The sequence below is a fragment of the Clupea harengus genome, chromosome 10 (assembly GCF_900700415.2).
Source record: "Clupea harengus chromosome 10, Ch_v2.0.2, whole genome shotgun sequence".
In the NCBI taxonomy this organism is placed as follows: Eukaryota; Metazoa; Chordata; class Actinopteri; order Clupeiformes; family Clupeidae; genus Clupea; species Clupea harengus.
The window spans coordinates 23,388,589-23,403,311 of record NC_045161.1 but is presented as its reverse complement, the minus strand read 5'-3'; the positions used below and the strand labels follow the sequence as shown (position 1 = coordinate 23,403,311).

Genomic DNA, 14,723 nt, shown 5'->3' with positions numbered 1-14,723 from the left:
CCAAGTGCTTGTCTTTAATGATGCTGTCACTTGAGCTGTTTATTGGCTTGAGGGCCATTCTTCATCTGTAGCACTCTTACGGACCATATACACGCCAGTGAAGCTTACGGACCATATACACACCAGCAAAGCGAAATTCTATATCCCATTCATTTCTGTTGGAGGCAGGCGATTGTGACTTAAACGAGCGAATTGGGCGAAGCGAGCGAAAAAAGTTGAGAAAACTGTCATTTCGCCAGCAGCAGCCAATCAGATTCTTTGGTTGTCTGACAGTTTGAAAGTTGCAGGACTATGGTGTCGTTCGGTCGTTTAATTTGCTAAAAAAAAAACCTTGGAAGGCCTTGTAAGGGGTTGTCGTTGTTCCTGTTCCTGGTATGTTAGATATTTAATCCTGTGCTCACTTTAACAGAATGACAGTTCTGATATAAAGACTAGCTCGCTAGTCCAGTCTGTTTCACTATTTCCACATGCCACGACATGCCCACTCAAAGCGTTTCGCTTCGCTGGCATGTATCCGTACCGTTAGAGTCCGAGTCTTTCATTTGCATAGACTATAACCTGCCAATTATGTTTTCTGGTGCATTCCTATTCTGTCACTTGAAGAAATAGTTGGCTTCATAATAGCCAATGTAAATTGGTGTATTCTGTGTCGAGAGGTATTTGATTGTTTTGATTATTATTACTGATTTAATTAACACAGTGTTCAAGGCCTTGGGTACATATCCTCCTAGTCCACAAACACTCATGTACAGGAGTATGTATCTTTTCTTCTTGGTAAATAGTAATTATCACACCATGTGAGATGGACCCAGACTAATATTCGTTGTAAACATTAAAAATGAGAGCATGCCGATATTTCATCAGTGTAAAAAAATACATGATTTGCAGGCGTTCGGTGCTTTTTTTCAAGGACTGAATGTAGGGAGCGTGACTGACGCTGGTTTTGAGTGCCCTCATTCTTCCAATCAATGGCAGCTGAATACCTTCAAATAATTTATAATATGCCAGTGTCAACCATCTTCACATTGCTCCCTGAATGGCATGGTTGAAATCGTGCAGTGATTTGAAGTGTTTCAGTACTTGCCATGAAGTTGGTGCTGCTGACTTAAACCCTTGGATCCTTCATATCTCTGCTCCTCCAGGACAGAGTTGCCGTCTAATTTGTTTTTAAAACTCCAAAGTGAAAGTTCTACGCTCAAACTTTTTTTTGTCGTTTTAATGGTGTGTTTGACTTTCTTGGGGTGCAGAAAAAGACTTTCAAAGCAAGATCTGAGGATTCATTGCTTGGCCTGTCATGTCCTCCTCCTCCTCCTCCTTCTCCGCCCCCTTCTCCTCCTCCATCTGAGACTCCTAACAAAACCTTGACTACGGTGACCTGTTTCCAGACTGCCACGCTTTTGTTTTTCCCCCTCAAACTCTGGACGTGCAGCTCGAAAACCCGTAGCTGTTAATGAGGTCTGACCCAGATTCCACTGAAGCTTTGGCTCCGAACTCTCCCGCTCTCCTAGGCCCCATCTTCCACTCTTAAAAGCAGGACTCCACACTCACCGGGACAACTGCCTTCCAGCGGTGACGTTGAAACTAGTATATATATTTTTGTATTTTCCTTGACACATAAATGACGATATGTGTAACAGGGACAAAGAGCGGGAGGATGTTAAAACAAACTAACAAACAAAAAAAAAAAAAGTTCAATAGCTTCACATGCGGTCCTAGAAACCCAGGATTTTTATATCCTTTGTACCTCTCTTTGTATGTGGCTTTTTTCCCCTCATATTTATTTACATATGTATATAAACATTTATTTATCTTATTAGCAATGAACACTTGGGACCCCCTCATTCCAATAAACCTATTTAGTAATCAAACAAAGGCTTTCAGAATAGAGTCAAGGGAAAGCAGGTCACTGAAATCCACATCTCTATTATAAATCTGAATAATTCATAACTCTCAGAGGATCGTCTTCCTCCCACCTGTGCCTAGAAACATAAAATGACTGCCGTCTGCTTTTTGTGACGGTAGTTTTGTTAAAGCACAAAATAATCGTTACAATTATGTATGTTAATTGTTAACCATAAAAGCTCAGTCGATGCCTCAGGACTGACCGTCATTTTAAGAAATAACCTTGCACAAATGACTCCATTAGAAGAGAAAGTAATGTATCTAATGTGTGGTCAGACCTTTGGTTTCACTTCTGAAACGCACTGCAATACAATTATGTTTAAAGTACTACACAGCCTGCTTGAAGAAATAACATTAATGATTCATTACAGTGAAAGGATGACATTATGAACCAGTAATAAAATTACAGGGATTGTAGTGCATATGAGAAAATTATTTTGGGCCAGCTGGGCTTCCATTATATACTGGTGAATGACTGAATTGCTTATTCCTGTGCACCCTGGCAAATCAACATATCAATAAAAAATGTAATTCCTATTCACTGCAGCTCTAAGGTTTGCTTGTGCCATGCGTACAGTAGCTCTGAGGAGCACTTCTCATCTATATCGCCTCTCTCCGTTCTGTCTGCTGTGCCCTTCACCTGAAGCAGCACTTGAGTTCTTCAGCACCATGCACCTGGTGTACTCCATCTCTCCTCAGGGATGTTGTTGCTCAAGAATGACTCTTCTTTCGTCTCTCTCTGAGACCTCAGCTTGTCTCCGTCACCATAGGCTGCTCACAGAACAACACACGAGGCAGAGAAGACACTCCAGCAGATTTCATATACATTCGATTAGTGTCGGCATAGAGCTGACATTTCGCAAGGAGGGAAGGGCAGCGAATTCCTCAAGTTAGAGCCTAGGGATTGTTTTGTTGGATTCTTATCCGTGACACTCCCCATTGCAAGGAACTGTAGGGCGGTGAGTTGGAGATGTCTCAAGATTATTATGATCATATTTGGCTGGGGAGAATTGCTCGTGACTGTTTCAGCTTGTTGTCCAACTCAGCCATGTCATACAAATACAATGGGATAAATGTTTAAGCATGTAGAGATTACATTAGCGTGGGTGTTGCAGAGACATTATGATATTGAAAGGAGGTTCATCCCTGAGTTTAAAAATATGAGGCGTTTACAGCCATCTGGTCATAATTAGATAATGCCCAGTTTATGAATGCCCAATCACAATCACCGTCAAAAATATAGTATAACCACAAGTATTTCAGAATTACCAATTGACTGGAAAATATTTTTTTCGACAGCTTGTAGTTCAAATTGTAGTTCCTGAACATTCTTGCCTTGATCCAATGATGCATAATGATACATTAAACTTGGAGGTACTTTGATACAGCCACTAAGCCTTTTCTAAGGTATTTTCATTCCTCATGTATGTTGTCCTTATGTTCTTGTCCACTGCCACATTTAGGAGGGGAGTACTCATTTTTTCCGTTTCTGAAAATTGCACCTGTTTTTCCCCTCACAGATAAATGAAAAGAAGCAAATGGAAGCAAATAGGGCTATGGGCTGAAGAGGCCGATCAGCCCCCCTCTCAGGGGGTCGAGGACTGTTTCCATGATGTGTGTTGTTCCATGGGACGGGGGCGAGCAGCCGCTCCCCGGACGACATAGCAGTTCACCTGCAGCTGTGCGAGAGAGAGAGAGGGGGCAGCCTAGTCTTTCCATATAGGGCTGCCTCCCCCAACAGCCCTCAAAGCCTCAGCAGAGAACGGCAGCACTGAAATGTAAATACTCAGATATTACTCTGAGAGACAGAGTGAACACGAGGGAGGGAGAGCGAGAGATAGGCAAAGAGAGGCAGATGCGGGGAATGCGTGAAAATAAAGCACGACATGCGTAGAAATGAGGGGGCCACTGACAGCACTAAGGGCCTTATATGGGCTGCCACAGTGGAGGAAAAATGCTCGATGTTGTTTTAGATTTAGACCTTGCGCCTCTCTCCCTCGAGACCCATAGGTAACAGATCATCCCCCGTCACCTCGGCCTAGCCTAGATTAAGGCAGATTTGTGCGCCCCTGTGCCTGCCCCCTTCTTTCTCCCCAGGGGGACAGCCCGTCCCTGGACAGAAGTCGAACCGTCCGCTTTAACACTTCCAGATCCAAGGCCTGTTAGACTTTTGGAGGTTGTCTGACATGCCTTAATGTTTTTGTAAACTAAAAACATTGATGCACAAGTGGCATACACTATGTAAAAGATTAAAGGTTTCTGGTGCTGTTTTTTTTATGACTCTAGGACAAAAACTCACTGAGCTTTAAAGCCATATTGACAACAACAACAAAAAACAAGATATCCCTCCAGAGGGCCTTAGAGGGTTAATCATGAGCTCCAGCTTGTATTTACAGTGGTTGTAACGCCCCACTGGATCCCTTGCCTTTCTTCCTCTGGTTTGGTGTTTGACGCCGAGGCAAAATTGTGTTGCAGACAAAACGGCAACTTAATTCTTCAGTGTAACACGCGGTACGAGATAAAACACTGTTTTATCATCTGGAAAACAGCACCCCGCCTCAGCTAAAATAATACATCCTGTTCAAATTGATGTAAATCACATTCCAGACTCACGGAGAAGTCTAGGCTATTGCTATTTTTCTCTTCACGTTGACAGCTTTGATGACCAGGAGGAAAAATGTATGGGCTGGAATGGTGCACAGTGGGCCGGAGTACACCTGTGATGTTCATGACATGTTCACCATGAAACGAGGTGTGACTAAAGCAAACCAAGAGTCAGACTAGTGGCCTGGCGGCTAAGAGCAACCTGCTAATGTGTTGCCCTACCTAAATAAGCAGTTTGTCCAGTGTTGCTTTTCATAATCAGTAAACCCCAGATCCACCCAGAGGCTATCTCTATCCTCTAACATCACCTACATAAGATATTATAATATTGTTCTAATGTGTAATGTGTTACACAGTTATGTTCATGATGTATGTACCTCAATTACGTTATTCCTCTTACTGAAACTACTTTAGCAGACTTGAGTGAAAGTTTTTAAATTAACACATTTCTACATCAGTCTGGTACTCTGGTACAGCACCTGTTTATATTTGAAGTATGCTGGCAGTGTATGCTTTGAGTTTTACTTGTGAAGCTGGGACGATTATAATGAAAGCAGACGTACAAAGAGTACTTCTATCAGGAAGGGCGGTGAGACGTAGGAACCATTAGCTCACATCCTTTATCGTGTGTTTTTGGCAGATGCTGCCCATTTCCTGTCTGTGTGTATTCTCAGTTTTGGAGGGGAGAGGAAAAGAAGAACGTTTTCAAGTAGTTTTTTTTTGCGTCATTGTACTCATCTGGGCACGGAAATAGGTACATTCCATTCAAGCACTGTGACTGAAAAAGCTTTCAAGTGTTTTTTCTCCGAATAGATTGCCAAATGTTTGCTGTCAATCACATAACCATATCATCCTTTCTACTAATTCTTGTGTTGTTTAATCAAGTGCCGCCCCGTCACCAGCATGATCTGGTGCAGGAATGTTTCAGAAGAGTCATACTGAAAATGCACTTATGCACTGAAGAACAACTCCAGAACAGTTGACACTTTTTTGAACAGAGCTACAATTTTACTTTTCAGGAAGGATCCTAATCTAGGAACACCTAACCATAGCCTCCTAATCGGTTTAGTCCTTCATACAAATAACTGATCTTCCAATGATATGTTCATCTTAATCTCAACTTGATTTCTAAAAAAAAAAAAGGTTTCTGTATGTTGGTTAGTAGTAGATTCTTACATTGGCTCCCAGATTACATTGACCTAATTCATATTTCCTAATTCACTGAACTTCCATAAGAGGTATGGAAAAGACCCGTTCCTGAATTTTTGGAAATGCGTGTGTGTGGAGGGAGAGGGGGTGGAGGAGAAGGGGAAAGGGAGAGATGATTTGTTTTGGCCCTGGACTGGATACAGCCTTCCCTCCCGCTTGTTCTCCCGTAACTTTCTCTCCTTTCACTCCCACTCACTCTTTCACATCTGGAGGGGACCAGTGAGGACTGCAGCCTTCACCACTGCCCCTCTTGCAATGGATCTGGACTACAGGGGCTACCTCGGTCTACGATGCTTTCTGTGACATTGCTGTAAACCTATAGGAGTGAAGGTATGGTGCTTGTATGTGTGGGTGTGTTAAAATGCTTTGTGTGCATGTGTGTGTGTGTGTTTGTGCATATGCATGTGTGTATGCATAAACACATTTCTCGAATCAGGCTCCAGCATATCATGTGACGCACTGTGTAACTTTTCCAGATTCTCAGAGAATGTGGGCTTCCTCCAGGAGCTCATATGTTTTATGTAATAAACTCTGTACGCTTAGAGCAGGGAGAAAACAAGTAGGAAGATATGGATAGCCATAACTGTAAAACACTGTCAGTCACTGCTATTGAAAACACTGCTCTGTTTATTGCGAGTGAAAATGATTGAGTTTTAGAGAGGAACTGCCTTGAACTGCGTTTAACAGAAACACTGAATTAACAGAAACAAACGAGGAACAGGACTCACTGGTTTGAGTGGAGCTTTAGACAGCCCTACCACATGTCTGTCTGTTTAAACATACAGGTGTTCATATATCACTCTCTCTCTCTCTTTCTCTCTCTCTCTAACTGTCTATCACACATGGACATTGACACACACACACACACACACACACACACACACACACTTGGTCATAGTCCACCCATTACGGTAGTGAGGGTTCCAGTGTTGCTTATGTGTGAGTCCATTACCAGGAACAGAGCCCCAAACTGGTGCGGATGTGCAGCCCAGGTCTGTAAATGAAAACAGGGAACCAGAATAGAGGGAGAGCCTAATCACCCCTGAACCCTGACAGCTTTCATCTTCCTGGGTAGAGGCAGGGCAGACTGAGCCAATCAGTTATCCAAAACGGTGCCTCCTTTAGAGGCTTCTGCTCTCTCCCCTCTCAAGTGAGGCAGCAGAAAGACCACATGGGATGACGGGACACACAGTGCTGCTGTGTAAAAAGCCTACAGCAGGGCAACGGTGTTGTGGTTTTGATAGAATAGGAACTTCAAGGTCTGCATGCCAGAAAAGGAACTTCAAGGTCTGCATGATGACTACTGTACGTTTAGTTGGGTTAATGCTATGTACAGTTAGGTTATAGTGTGTGCCATGGTAACGGCTCAGAACTGTTCTTGAGTCCAAAACTACTAACAACAGAGGAACAGGCTAAATGAAAGAAAACTCCGAACAATAGTGAGAGACCTTCATGTTCTTACTTTCTATATTTGCCCTGTTCTTTTTTATTCATTTGAATCCTAGGATGGGGGCAAAGGGGTTAAATGGAAAAGAAAGAGAGAAACTTGGCATTCAGCAATTTGTATTGGATTTGTGCATTCAAGGTTTGCCGAGGAAATGCACAATGAATTTCAACCATGCTGAAACCTAAGTGGCTCATCTTTTGTCTTCTCCGTTTGTCCTCAGCAGGCTTCTACACTCGTGACGGTAGGAGGAGGCTCTTCCAAGGAACAAGCCAAGGATTTCTAAAGGGTGTGTGTGTGTGTGTGGACTGAACTGGAAGTGTCAGCACTGGGCATTCAGCTGCTCTGATACCCCCCGCCCCACCCCCACCCCCACCCCCATCCCAATCCCCCCCCCCCCCCAACCTCTGTAATGAGAGGGAATGCTGGCAGGGCAGCCATGGGCCAACACGGGGGCCTTCTGCGGCTGCTCTGCCTGGTGACCTTGGGTTGGACTCTGGTGCTCTGCCAGTTTCAGCCCACCCTGCAGAGCACGCGGCTGCAGCAGGAGGGGGAGTACGAGGTGATCGTGGAGGAAGAGGAGTATGAGGACGGAGTAGAAGAAGAGGAGGAGGTGACGGGGGTGCAGAGCGGTGGAGGAGGAGGAGGAGGAGAGACAGGGAGTAAGAAGGAGGTAGCGGGGAGCTGTCCCAAGGCCTGCACCTGCTCTGACGAGGGATCGGTGGACTGCGCTGGGGTTAACCTCGCCGAGTTCCCCAGCAGCCTCTCAGATCAAACTCGCCAGCTCTCTCTACAGGTCTGTGTGTGTGTGTGTGTGTGTGTGTGAAGGGGGAGTTTGGGGTATTTTTGACATTTTGAGGTACCTTCTTTCGCATAACAATCATAGGTGTCAGTAGGGCCCAGTCACTGTCAAGTTGCAAGTCATTAGGTCCTTTTTTAATGACACAGTGTATTCCAGATAAGTGTTTGTGTGCGTAGCTTATGAGGTAGCCCAAATAACTGATGTTTTCAGATGGGTCGGCAGTAAAGGCTCATAAAAATGGATTCAGCTCTTTGTTACCATCTGTCACAGCACATATTAACACATCAATCAAAATAATGGCTAGATGTTGCTGCATCACATTCATATTCTTTTGACTCAAGTCAAACATCTAAACATTTGCAAAAACTGAGTGACCTACATTGGTGGAGGATTAAATGACATATGGTCATATGGAAGCAACAGTCAGAATCAATAAATTGCATTTTGCGCCTGAGGTTGTTAATGCAGTGCAATCTTAGTTTTTCTTTTCCCCAGTCGTTTTTGAACTGAATCAAGGTGTATATAACAAAGCTGTTCTGAAGTTGATGCCAAAGTCTGCCTTCTCTTCAAAACATCATAATTTGTTGCTTCTTTGTGTCAAATCAATTCATGTCTTTGAGTTATAATGGTGGTGTTGATGGCTTGTGCAGAACTGTGGGCTTCTTTTCACACTAAGAGTTGACTGTTGACACCGGGTTTTCAAAAAATCAAATGCGTTCTGAAATATTCTGAGCTAGTCTATCCCCATTATTGCTATTCATCCAGCCTCAAGGTGTTATAGTCCTTTGTAAGAAATACAAAAGGGAGTTTGCCAATGCCAGAGTCATAGATGCGTTGACATGTAGTCATGTAGTTCAAATTATTTTGAACAAACTTCTTTATAATGCTTGTTTACATTGCACTGATTCGATTGTGCAATTTCCAACAGATAGCATAGTTTTCTCTCTATCATGCGAGAATGTTCATTGTATCGAAGAACAATGTGAAAAACATAAAGATTCTTAAACTGAATAGAGGTAGAGTCACTGTGTGGACTATTCATAGGCCATTGTGTTTTTGCCACAAATGTGAAATATTCTGATCTACCATGCCTGTTTTCCTGTCATGGCTGCTTTTCCCAAAGGCTTCATGAAACATTAGAGGTATAGTCCTTTCAAAGACTCTATAAGTTACAACTGTCATAGCATAGCATAGCCATTGTTTTGATACTTGGGACTTGGGAGTCCATGCATACCGAGCTACACTTTGAAGCAAATTGTTCTCCAATTGTTTTCCATGCGGAACAGGAAGCTGAATAGTAAACATCTTTGATAGGGTGAATACTGAGAGAGCCCAGGGGGCGGCGGCAGGGGATCAAGGGGTAGGAGGCAGTCATTTGGTGACCCATGTTAGCTTGTCCTTGACCAAGACCCTCTTTCCCAGCTACCCTGAATGCACTGGTTTGGGTCTGTCATTGGTGTGTGTGTGTGTGTGTGTGTGTGTGTGTGTGTGTGTGTGTGTGTGAGCGTGTGTGTGTGTGTGTGTGTGTGTGTGTGAGCGTGTGTGTGTGTGTGTGTGTGTGTGTGTGTGTGTGTGTGTGTGTGTGTGTGCGCCATAGGGTGAATGTTCTTTGTGAAGTGTTTTAAAAGCCCTAGAGAAGGGTAGAGTGCTATATGGAGCACAGGCTGTCCATTTGCCATTAAAAGACATCCAGGCGACAGCGGACAGCATAAGACTACCTCTTACCAGTGCCACTGAAGTGCCTTTTAGCGTCCTCTTCTCTCTGCCTTTCCCAGAATAACCAGATCGCCGAGGTTACCACGGAGGATCTGGCACGCCTCCACCTACTGCAGACCCTTAACCTGCAAAACAACCGCCTCACCACTCAAGGTAACGGCCCAGAGTAGGAGAGGATTGTCAAAGCAGTATTTTTTATTTTCTTTGCTTAGTTCCGTATGCCTTTGCTTTCTTTTATTTCTGATTTCCTGTGAATGAACCATGCTGTGGAATAACCACTGGCCGTAATGTAATGAAGGTGTAGTTCTGCCTACTAAATAACAGAAAACCTGGTGTTGTTTTTAAAGACTGTTCGGAATGCCTGGTTTGTTAGACATAAGAATAAAATGATCTGTTACCAAACCCGTCCTGGTAAAGGTCAATCTGATCTTCCTAAACACTTAGAACAACACAGCAACAAGTAATCTTTTCCTTTTGCTGAGCCTCAGGGTTTTAATGTGGTCATGCACAATTTAGTGATGGAAAACTCAACTATTTCTATGGTACAACTGCTAAAGCTTTCCTAGTAGTCTGCATTCTACCACATTACTGCTTAAATAAAAAACAACTCTAGATATGATCTGATTACCCCCCTTTCCTGATTCCAGCAATATGTGTTGACATGATTGTCTTTATTCTCTGGCAGTGTGAAACAAATACGAAATATTGGAAAGGCTGGTAAAAAATACAGAAACTTCCTTTTAAAGCAACACTATGCAACAATTTGACGCTTTTTGAGTTGTATAAGCAACTCGTTTTGGTACCATCTTCAAATTCGTTTTGATAGCATATAGTCATGTGAAGGACGGATAAACACCTGTGTCTTTCCCGCAAGCCATCCAGGATATGCACTGTGTAGTTCTGTGTTCCGGGCTGAAACACCCTAGCCTGGATACCAGACCGAACTTAGCCCCGCCCACACATTTTTTGGTTGGGAAGTTCGGTCTGGCATTACTCCATTGAGGAGAAATTATCTGCGGCTCGATATCGGCCGTACCAATCAAATTGTTAAGGCGGGCTTTATACGATGATGGACAGATGATCAACAGTAACGTAACCAACCACGTCACCAACACACGAGTTGAATTCGTTTTCAACAAACATGGCTGCCGCTGGAGAGCTGAAATGTATAGATTCGAGTCCATTTAGACATTGACAGTGCATTCATTTTGAAAGAGGAACAGAGAAACGCGATTAAGGCATTTGTCAATCGAAAAGATGTTTTTGCCTTCCTTCCTACGGGATCCGGTAAAAGTGTAATGTATCAGCTGGCCCTGGTCACATACTAGTTGTTCTGATTGGTTGTAGGTAACCAATTGAGCGAAGAGGCATTTTTTCTCCTGGTTCGGTTGAAACACGCCCCATAATCACAGCCCAATGGAGCGATATCAGACTCATATTCTGACTAGAATTATGAGTATGACATCGTCAGGCTAGAAACACCCTGCAAAAATGGAAGATTAGCTTTCGCAGCATGATATTGCCAGCTATACTGCCAAAAGACACCAGTTAGTGTGGTGGCAAGCTTCTATCAGTGCCAACTGGGCTGTTGGTGGTGTTTGCAAGGTTTTTGCATGCCTTTTAGGTAGTTAGATTGCTAGTTTTGGAACAGAACTACTTATTGCTACTTTAAGGAAGCGTGGCAGGTGGAGAGAGAAGATGGGAGCCTATTCAGTTAAAGCTGGGGACGAGCCCTCACTGGATGTAGATTCAGCTCTGTGAAGATTGGTCTGTCATGTACATTCTGCCAGAAGAAACACTTTACTGTTCTGTTATCTGCAGCGTGTTTGCCTCCCATTCTTGCTGTAGTAAAATGGTTTTATTTTTGACACTAAGATTTCGATGTTCCTTTCATTGCCATTTCCTCTTCACTGAAGGCCTTGTTGTGATTGTTTACTATTCATAGTTGTGTGTGTGCGTGTGTCTTTGTGTATTTATTTGTCTGTTTGTGTGTGTGTGTGTGTGTGTGTGTGTGTGTGTGTGTGTGTGTGTGTGTGTGTTTCTTTCAAGGTCTTGAAGATGAAGGGTTTGAAGTGCTAGAGCAACTGAACTACTTGTATTTGGCAAATAACAAGGTGGGTGAAGAGCCATAGTCAATACCACTTGTTAAGAAAGTGGACTGCTTGACACTCACTGCATGCCTGGGGCTCACATCAGGCGGTTTTCCTTTTTTGCTAAAACATTATATCTGTACTGATAAAACCAGTGCTCATCTATGAATTCTCATTCAGACTGTTTAATGGCTGAAAATGTTTAGTGCTATTTTGGTCGTTTAGATCCTGGAGGCTGGAGGTTTACGTCATTTGAAACAAGCAAATTAAAGAAAACCATCGAAAAGATAAAAATGTCTGTTCAGGAATGGTTGTAATAAGTTATTGGAAATGGATTATGAAACGGTTCTTGTGCTTTTCGTTGTGTGTGTATGTGTGTATGTGTGTGTGTGTGTGTGTGTGTGTGTGTGTGTGTGTGTGTGTGTGTGTGTGTTTTTTTGCTTGTCTGGCATCATAATTGCCATTTCTCTTCCCTTCTCAACCCTAAATTCCATAACCTCTGGGGAAATCTCCTGGCAGCTTGCAGCCGATAGACTTGCTGCTCTGCCCTGCTTTGCTCTGTTTCGAGCAGCCTCATGCCAGCTGTTGCCAGGGGGCAAAATGGCAGCAGGCATCAGCCTGCCCTGCCCCCCCCCCACCCCCACTTCCATGCCGCCACCCGTGCCAGCTTGGAGGCTTAATCACTCCGCAGATGTCAGTGCCAAGTCCTGGGATCTAAAACACTGCTGGCGCTGCTGAGGCCTTTTTGACGGTGGATTGCGATGGACAGATTTGTTGCTCTCTGACTTTCAAAAAGTGAGTGTGTGAGAGAGATCCTGGAGGATCTTGGGGGATTTTGACAGTGCTCTAAGCTTCGCAGACACATGCCGCCTTAAAGCTGCCAAACTCACTCTCTCACTCTCTCTCTTTTTTTCTCTTTCTCCCTCCCACTTGATGTGATCAGCCCCAGGGCCCAATTTCTTTTAGTGTACCGGCCCAAAGGTCCCTTTTTACTATGTGTGAGACCTCTCTGACCAGCACCTGCCTGTGTGTGTGTGTGTGTGTGAGTGTGTGTGTGTGTGTGTGTGAGTGTGTGTGTGTGTGTGGGTGTGTGTGTGTGTGTTTTGCAGTGGATGAGTGTAAATGTTTTACGTCCATGGGTAGAGCCAGAGGAGTGGCCTCCGGGCTTCATCAGCAGCCTGGAGGATGATTTCACTTTTACTGATTCAGTGAAAAAGGCCCTTTGAACTTCTGCCTTGTCCACCTTCAGAAAGATTCGCAAGAATGATCTGTTCTCAAGAGCCACACAAAATGGACACTACTGGCACATGGTAAAACCCCGGTGTCAGAGGAAAAGCCTCAGACTTTTTTTGTTTCCACCTATGAGGCTGGATAGGGGCCGTGGTCCAACCAGCCTCAGTTTGGTCCTGGAGAGGGGCAGGGCAGAATTGGGGCTGAACTAGGGACTTCAGGAATGGAACACAACGGAGAAAACCCGGAGAAAACCGATGGAGGAAGCGTTACTTTAGGTTATCTAGCAATGGAAATGACTTAGCTTGTATTTTTAAAGGAAAGCTATCTAAAGATAAATCACAACTTCTGAAAAGAATCAATAATAATTTATAATTGTATAATTGTCAGACTTTAATCGCACAAGCGACACACCACACACTGCAACACACGTGAATACATCGAGGCGACACAGGACACACACACACACACACACACGCACATGCAGGCCTGAGGTCGTTTGTGAATTTAGCTTCTGCATTTATCCCATCCCGGACTGTCCTTCCTCCAGGACCCCAGGAGCAGTGGGCAGCTTTTTTTTTTTTTTTTGTAAGCGCCCGGGGACCAGGTGAGATGAACCGTCTGTCTTGGTCAGGGACCGACAAAGAGTGTTTTGCATGTTTTTTCTGTTGGGGTTTTTAGTGGAGGAAACCCCTTGTGAACACGGGGAGAACATGCAAACTCCACACAGAAAGGCCCGGGAGATAGCCCACCTGAGCACTGAAGGTCTGGGGAGGACCTGCCCCCCAGAGCCAACAGCGCCCCATGCGGGAATCGAGCCCATGACCTTTTTGCTGTGAGGCTGCAGTGCAAGCAACTGAGCCACCGTGCCACATCAAGAATCAACATCAACAACAACGTTGATGTTCTGTGTGTGCGAACACAACTCCTAATGGATCAGAACACAGAGGCTATTTATCAGTACTCAAGCCCTCCGGCTGGCCCTGGGCTTAAATGGAAAAAGGCTACCATTGTACCGTTACTCACAGCCTGCTAAAACTTCCACCACTAAAAGCCTGTGAGTCATGTCGGTAATGGTCAAACTTTTCACCGATTTGCCAGAGGCCAGATTAAAAGCCTCCAATCAGGTCTTCAGTCGCACAGACACACATATCACCCAACAGTGCACTCAACAGCAGTTGTGGAAGATCATATGAAAAAACACAGGCTCTAATCTCAGATATGCAATGTTCATCTGTAGACTTAAAATGTCATGTGAACATCGCTGACATTATCTTTCCTCACAAACCTGCTAAAGGTATTTTAAAATTTTTTGAAAAATATCAGTAAATTGCAATCCTAACCGACCATGTATGAGAAACGTTAAAAAAGAGGCAACAATGTCTTCTTATCAGATTGGATGTGAGTGAGCGAGCAGCTGCGGTCCCTGGCATACATGATACAGTCTCTAATATGGGTTTGCCCAGACTGCCTGGACTAACACCCTTAAACCTGGATCAAGGCCTGTTCTAACCCTGTCCCCCTCTACCCCAGCTCACTGCAGCTCCAAAGCACCTTCCACCATCTCTGGTCAGCGCAGACTTCGCAGCCAACCAACTCACCAAGATCTACCCGTACACGTTCGGCCAGAAACCTGGCCTCAAGTAAGGATACCTGCTGCTGACTCTCGGTGCTGATTTTTAAAGTGTATTATTGATTCTCTTATTTGATTCATGTGATGTGAAAT

At 44.1% G+C, this 14,723-nt stretch overlaps 1 protein-coding gene across 1 annotated transcript in view; it reads left to right on the top strand.

Moving 5' to 3' along the window:
- The first annotated feature begins 7,553 nt into the window (after positions 1 to 7,553).
- The window catches only part of podn (podocan), a 14,932-nt gene continuing 7,762 nt past the window's right edge, over positions 7,554 to 14,723 (top strand). Inside the window, exons 1-4 of the mRNA XM_012821853.3 lie at positions 7,554 to 7,955; positions 9,737 to 9,830; positions 11,727 to 11,791; positions 14,531 to 14,640. Of these exons, the coding sequence (XP_012677307.2) occupies positions 7,572 to 7,955; positions 9,737 to 9,830; positions 11,727 to 11,791; positions 14,531 to 14,640 (653 nt within the window). The 5' untranslated portion in view covers positions 7,554 to 7,571. The remainder of the gene's footprint in view (positions 7,956 to 9,736; positions 9,831 to 11,726; positions 11,792 to 14,530; positions 14,641 to 14,723) is intronic.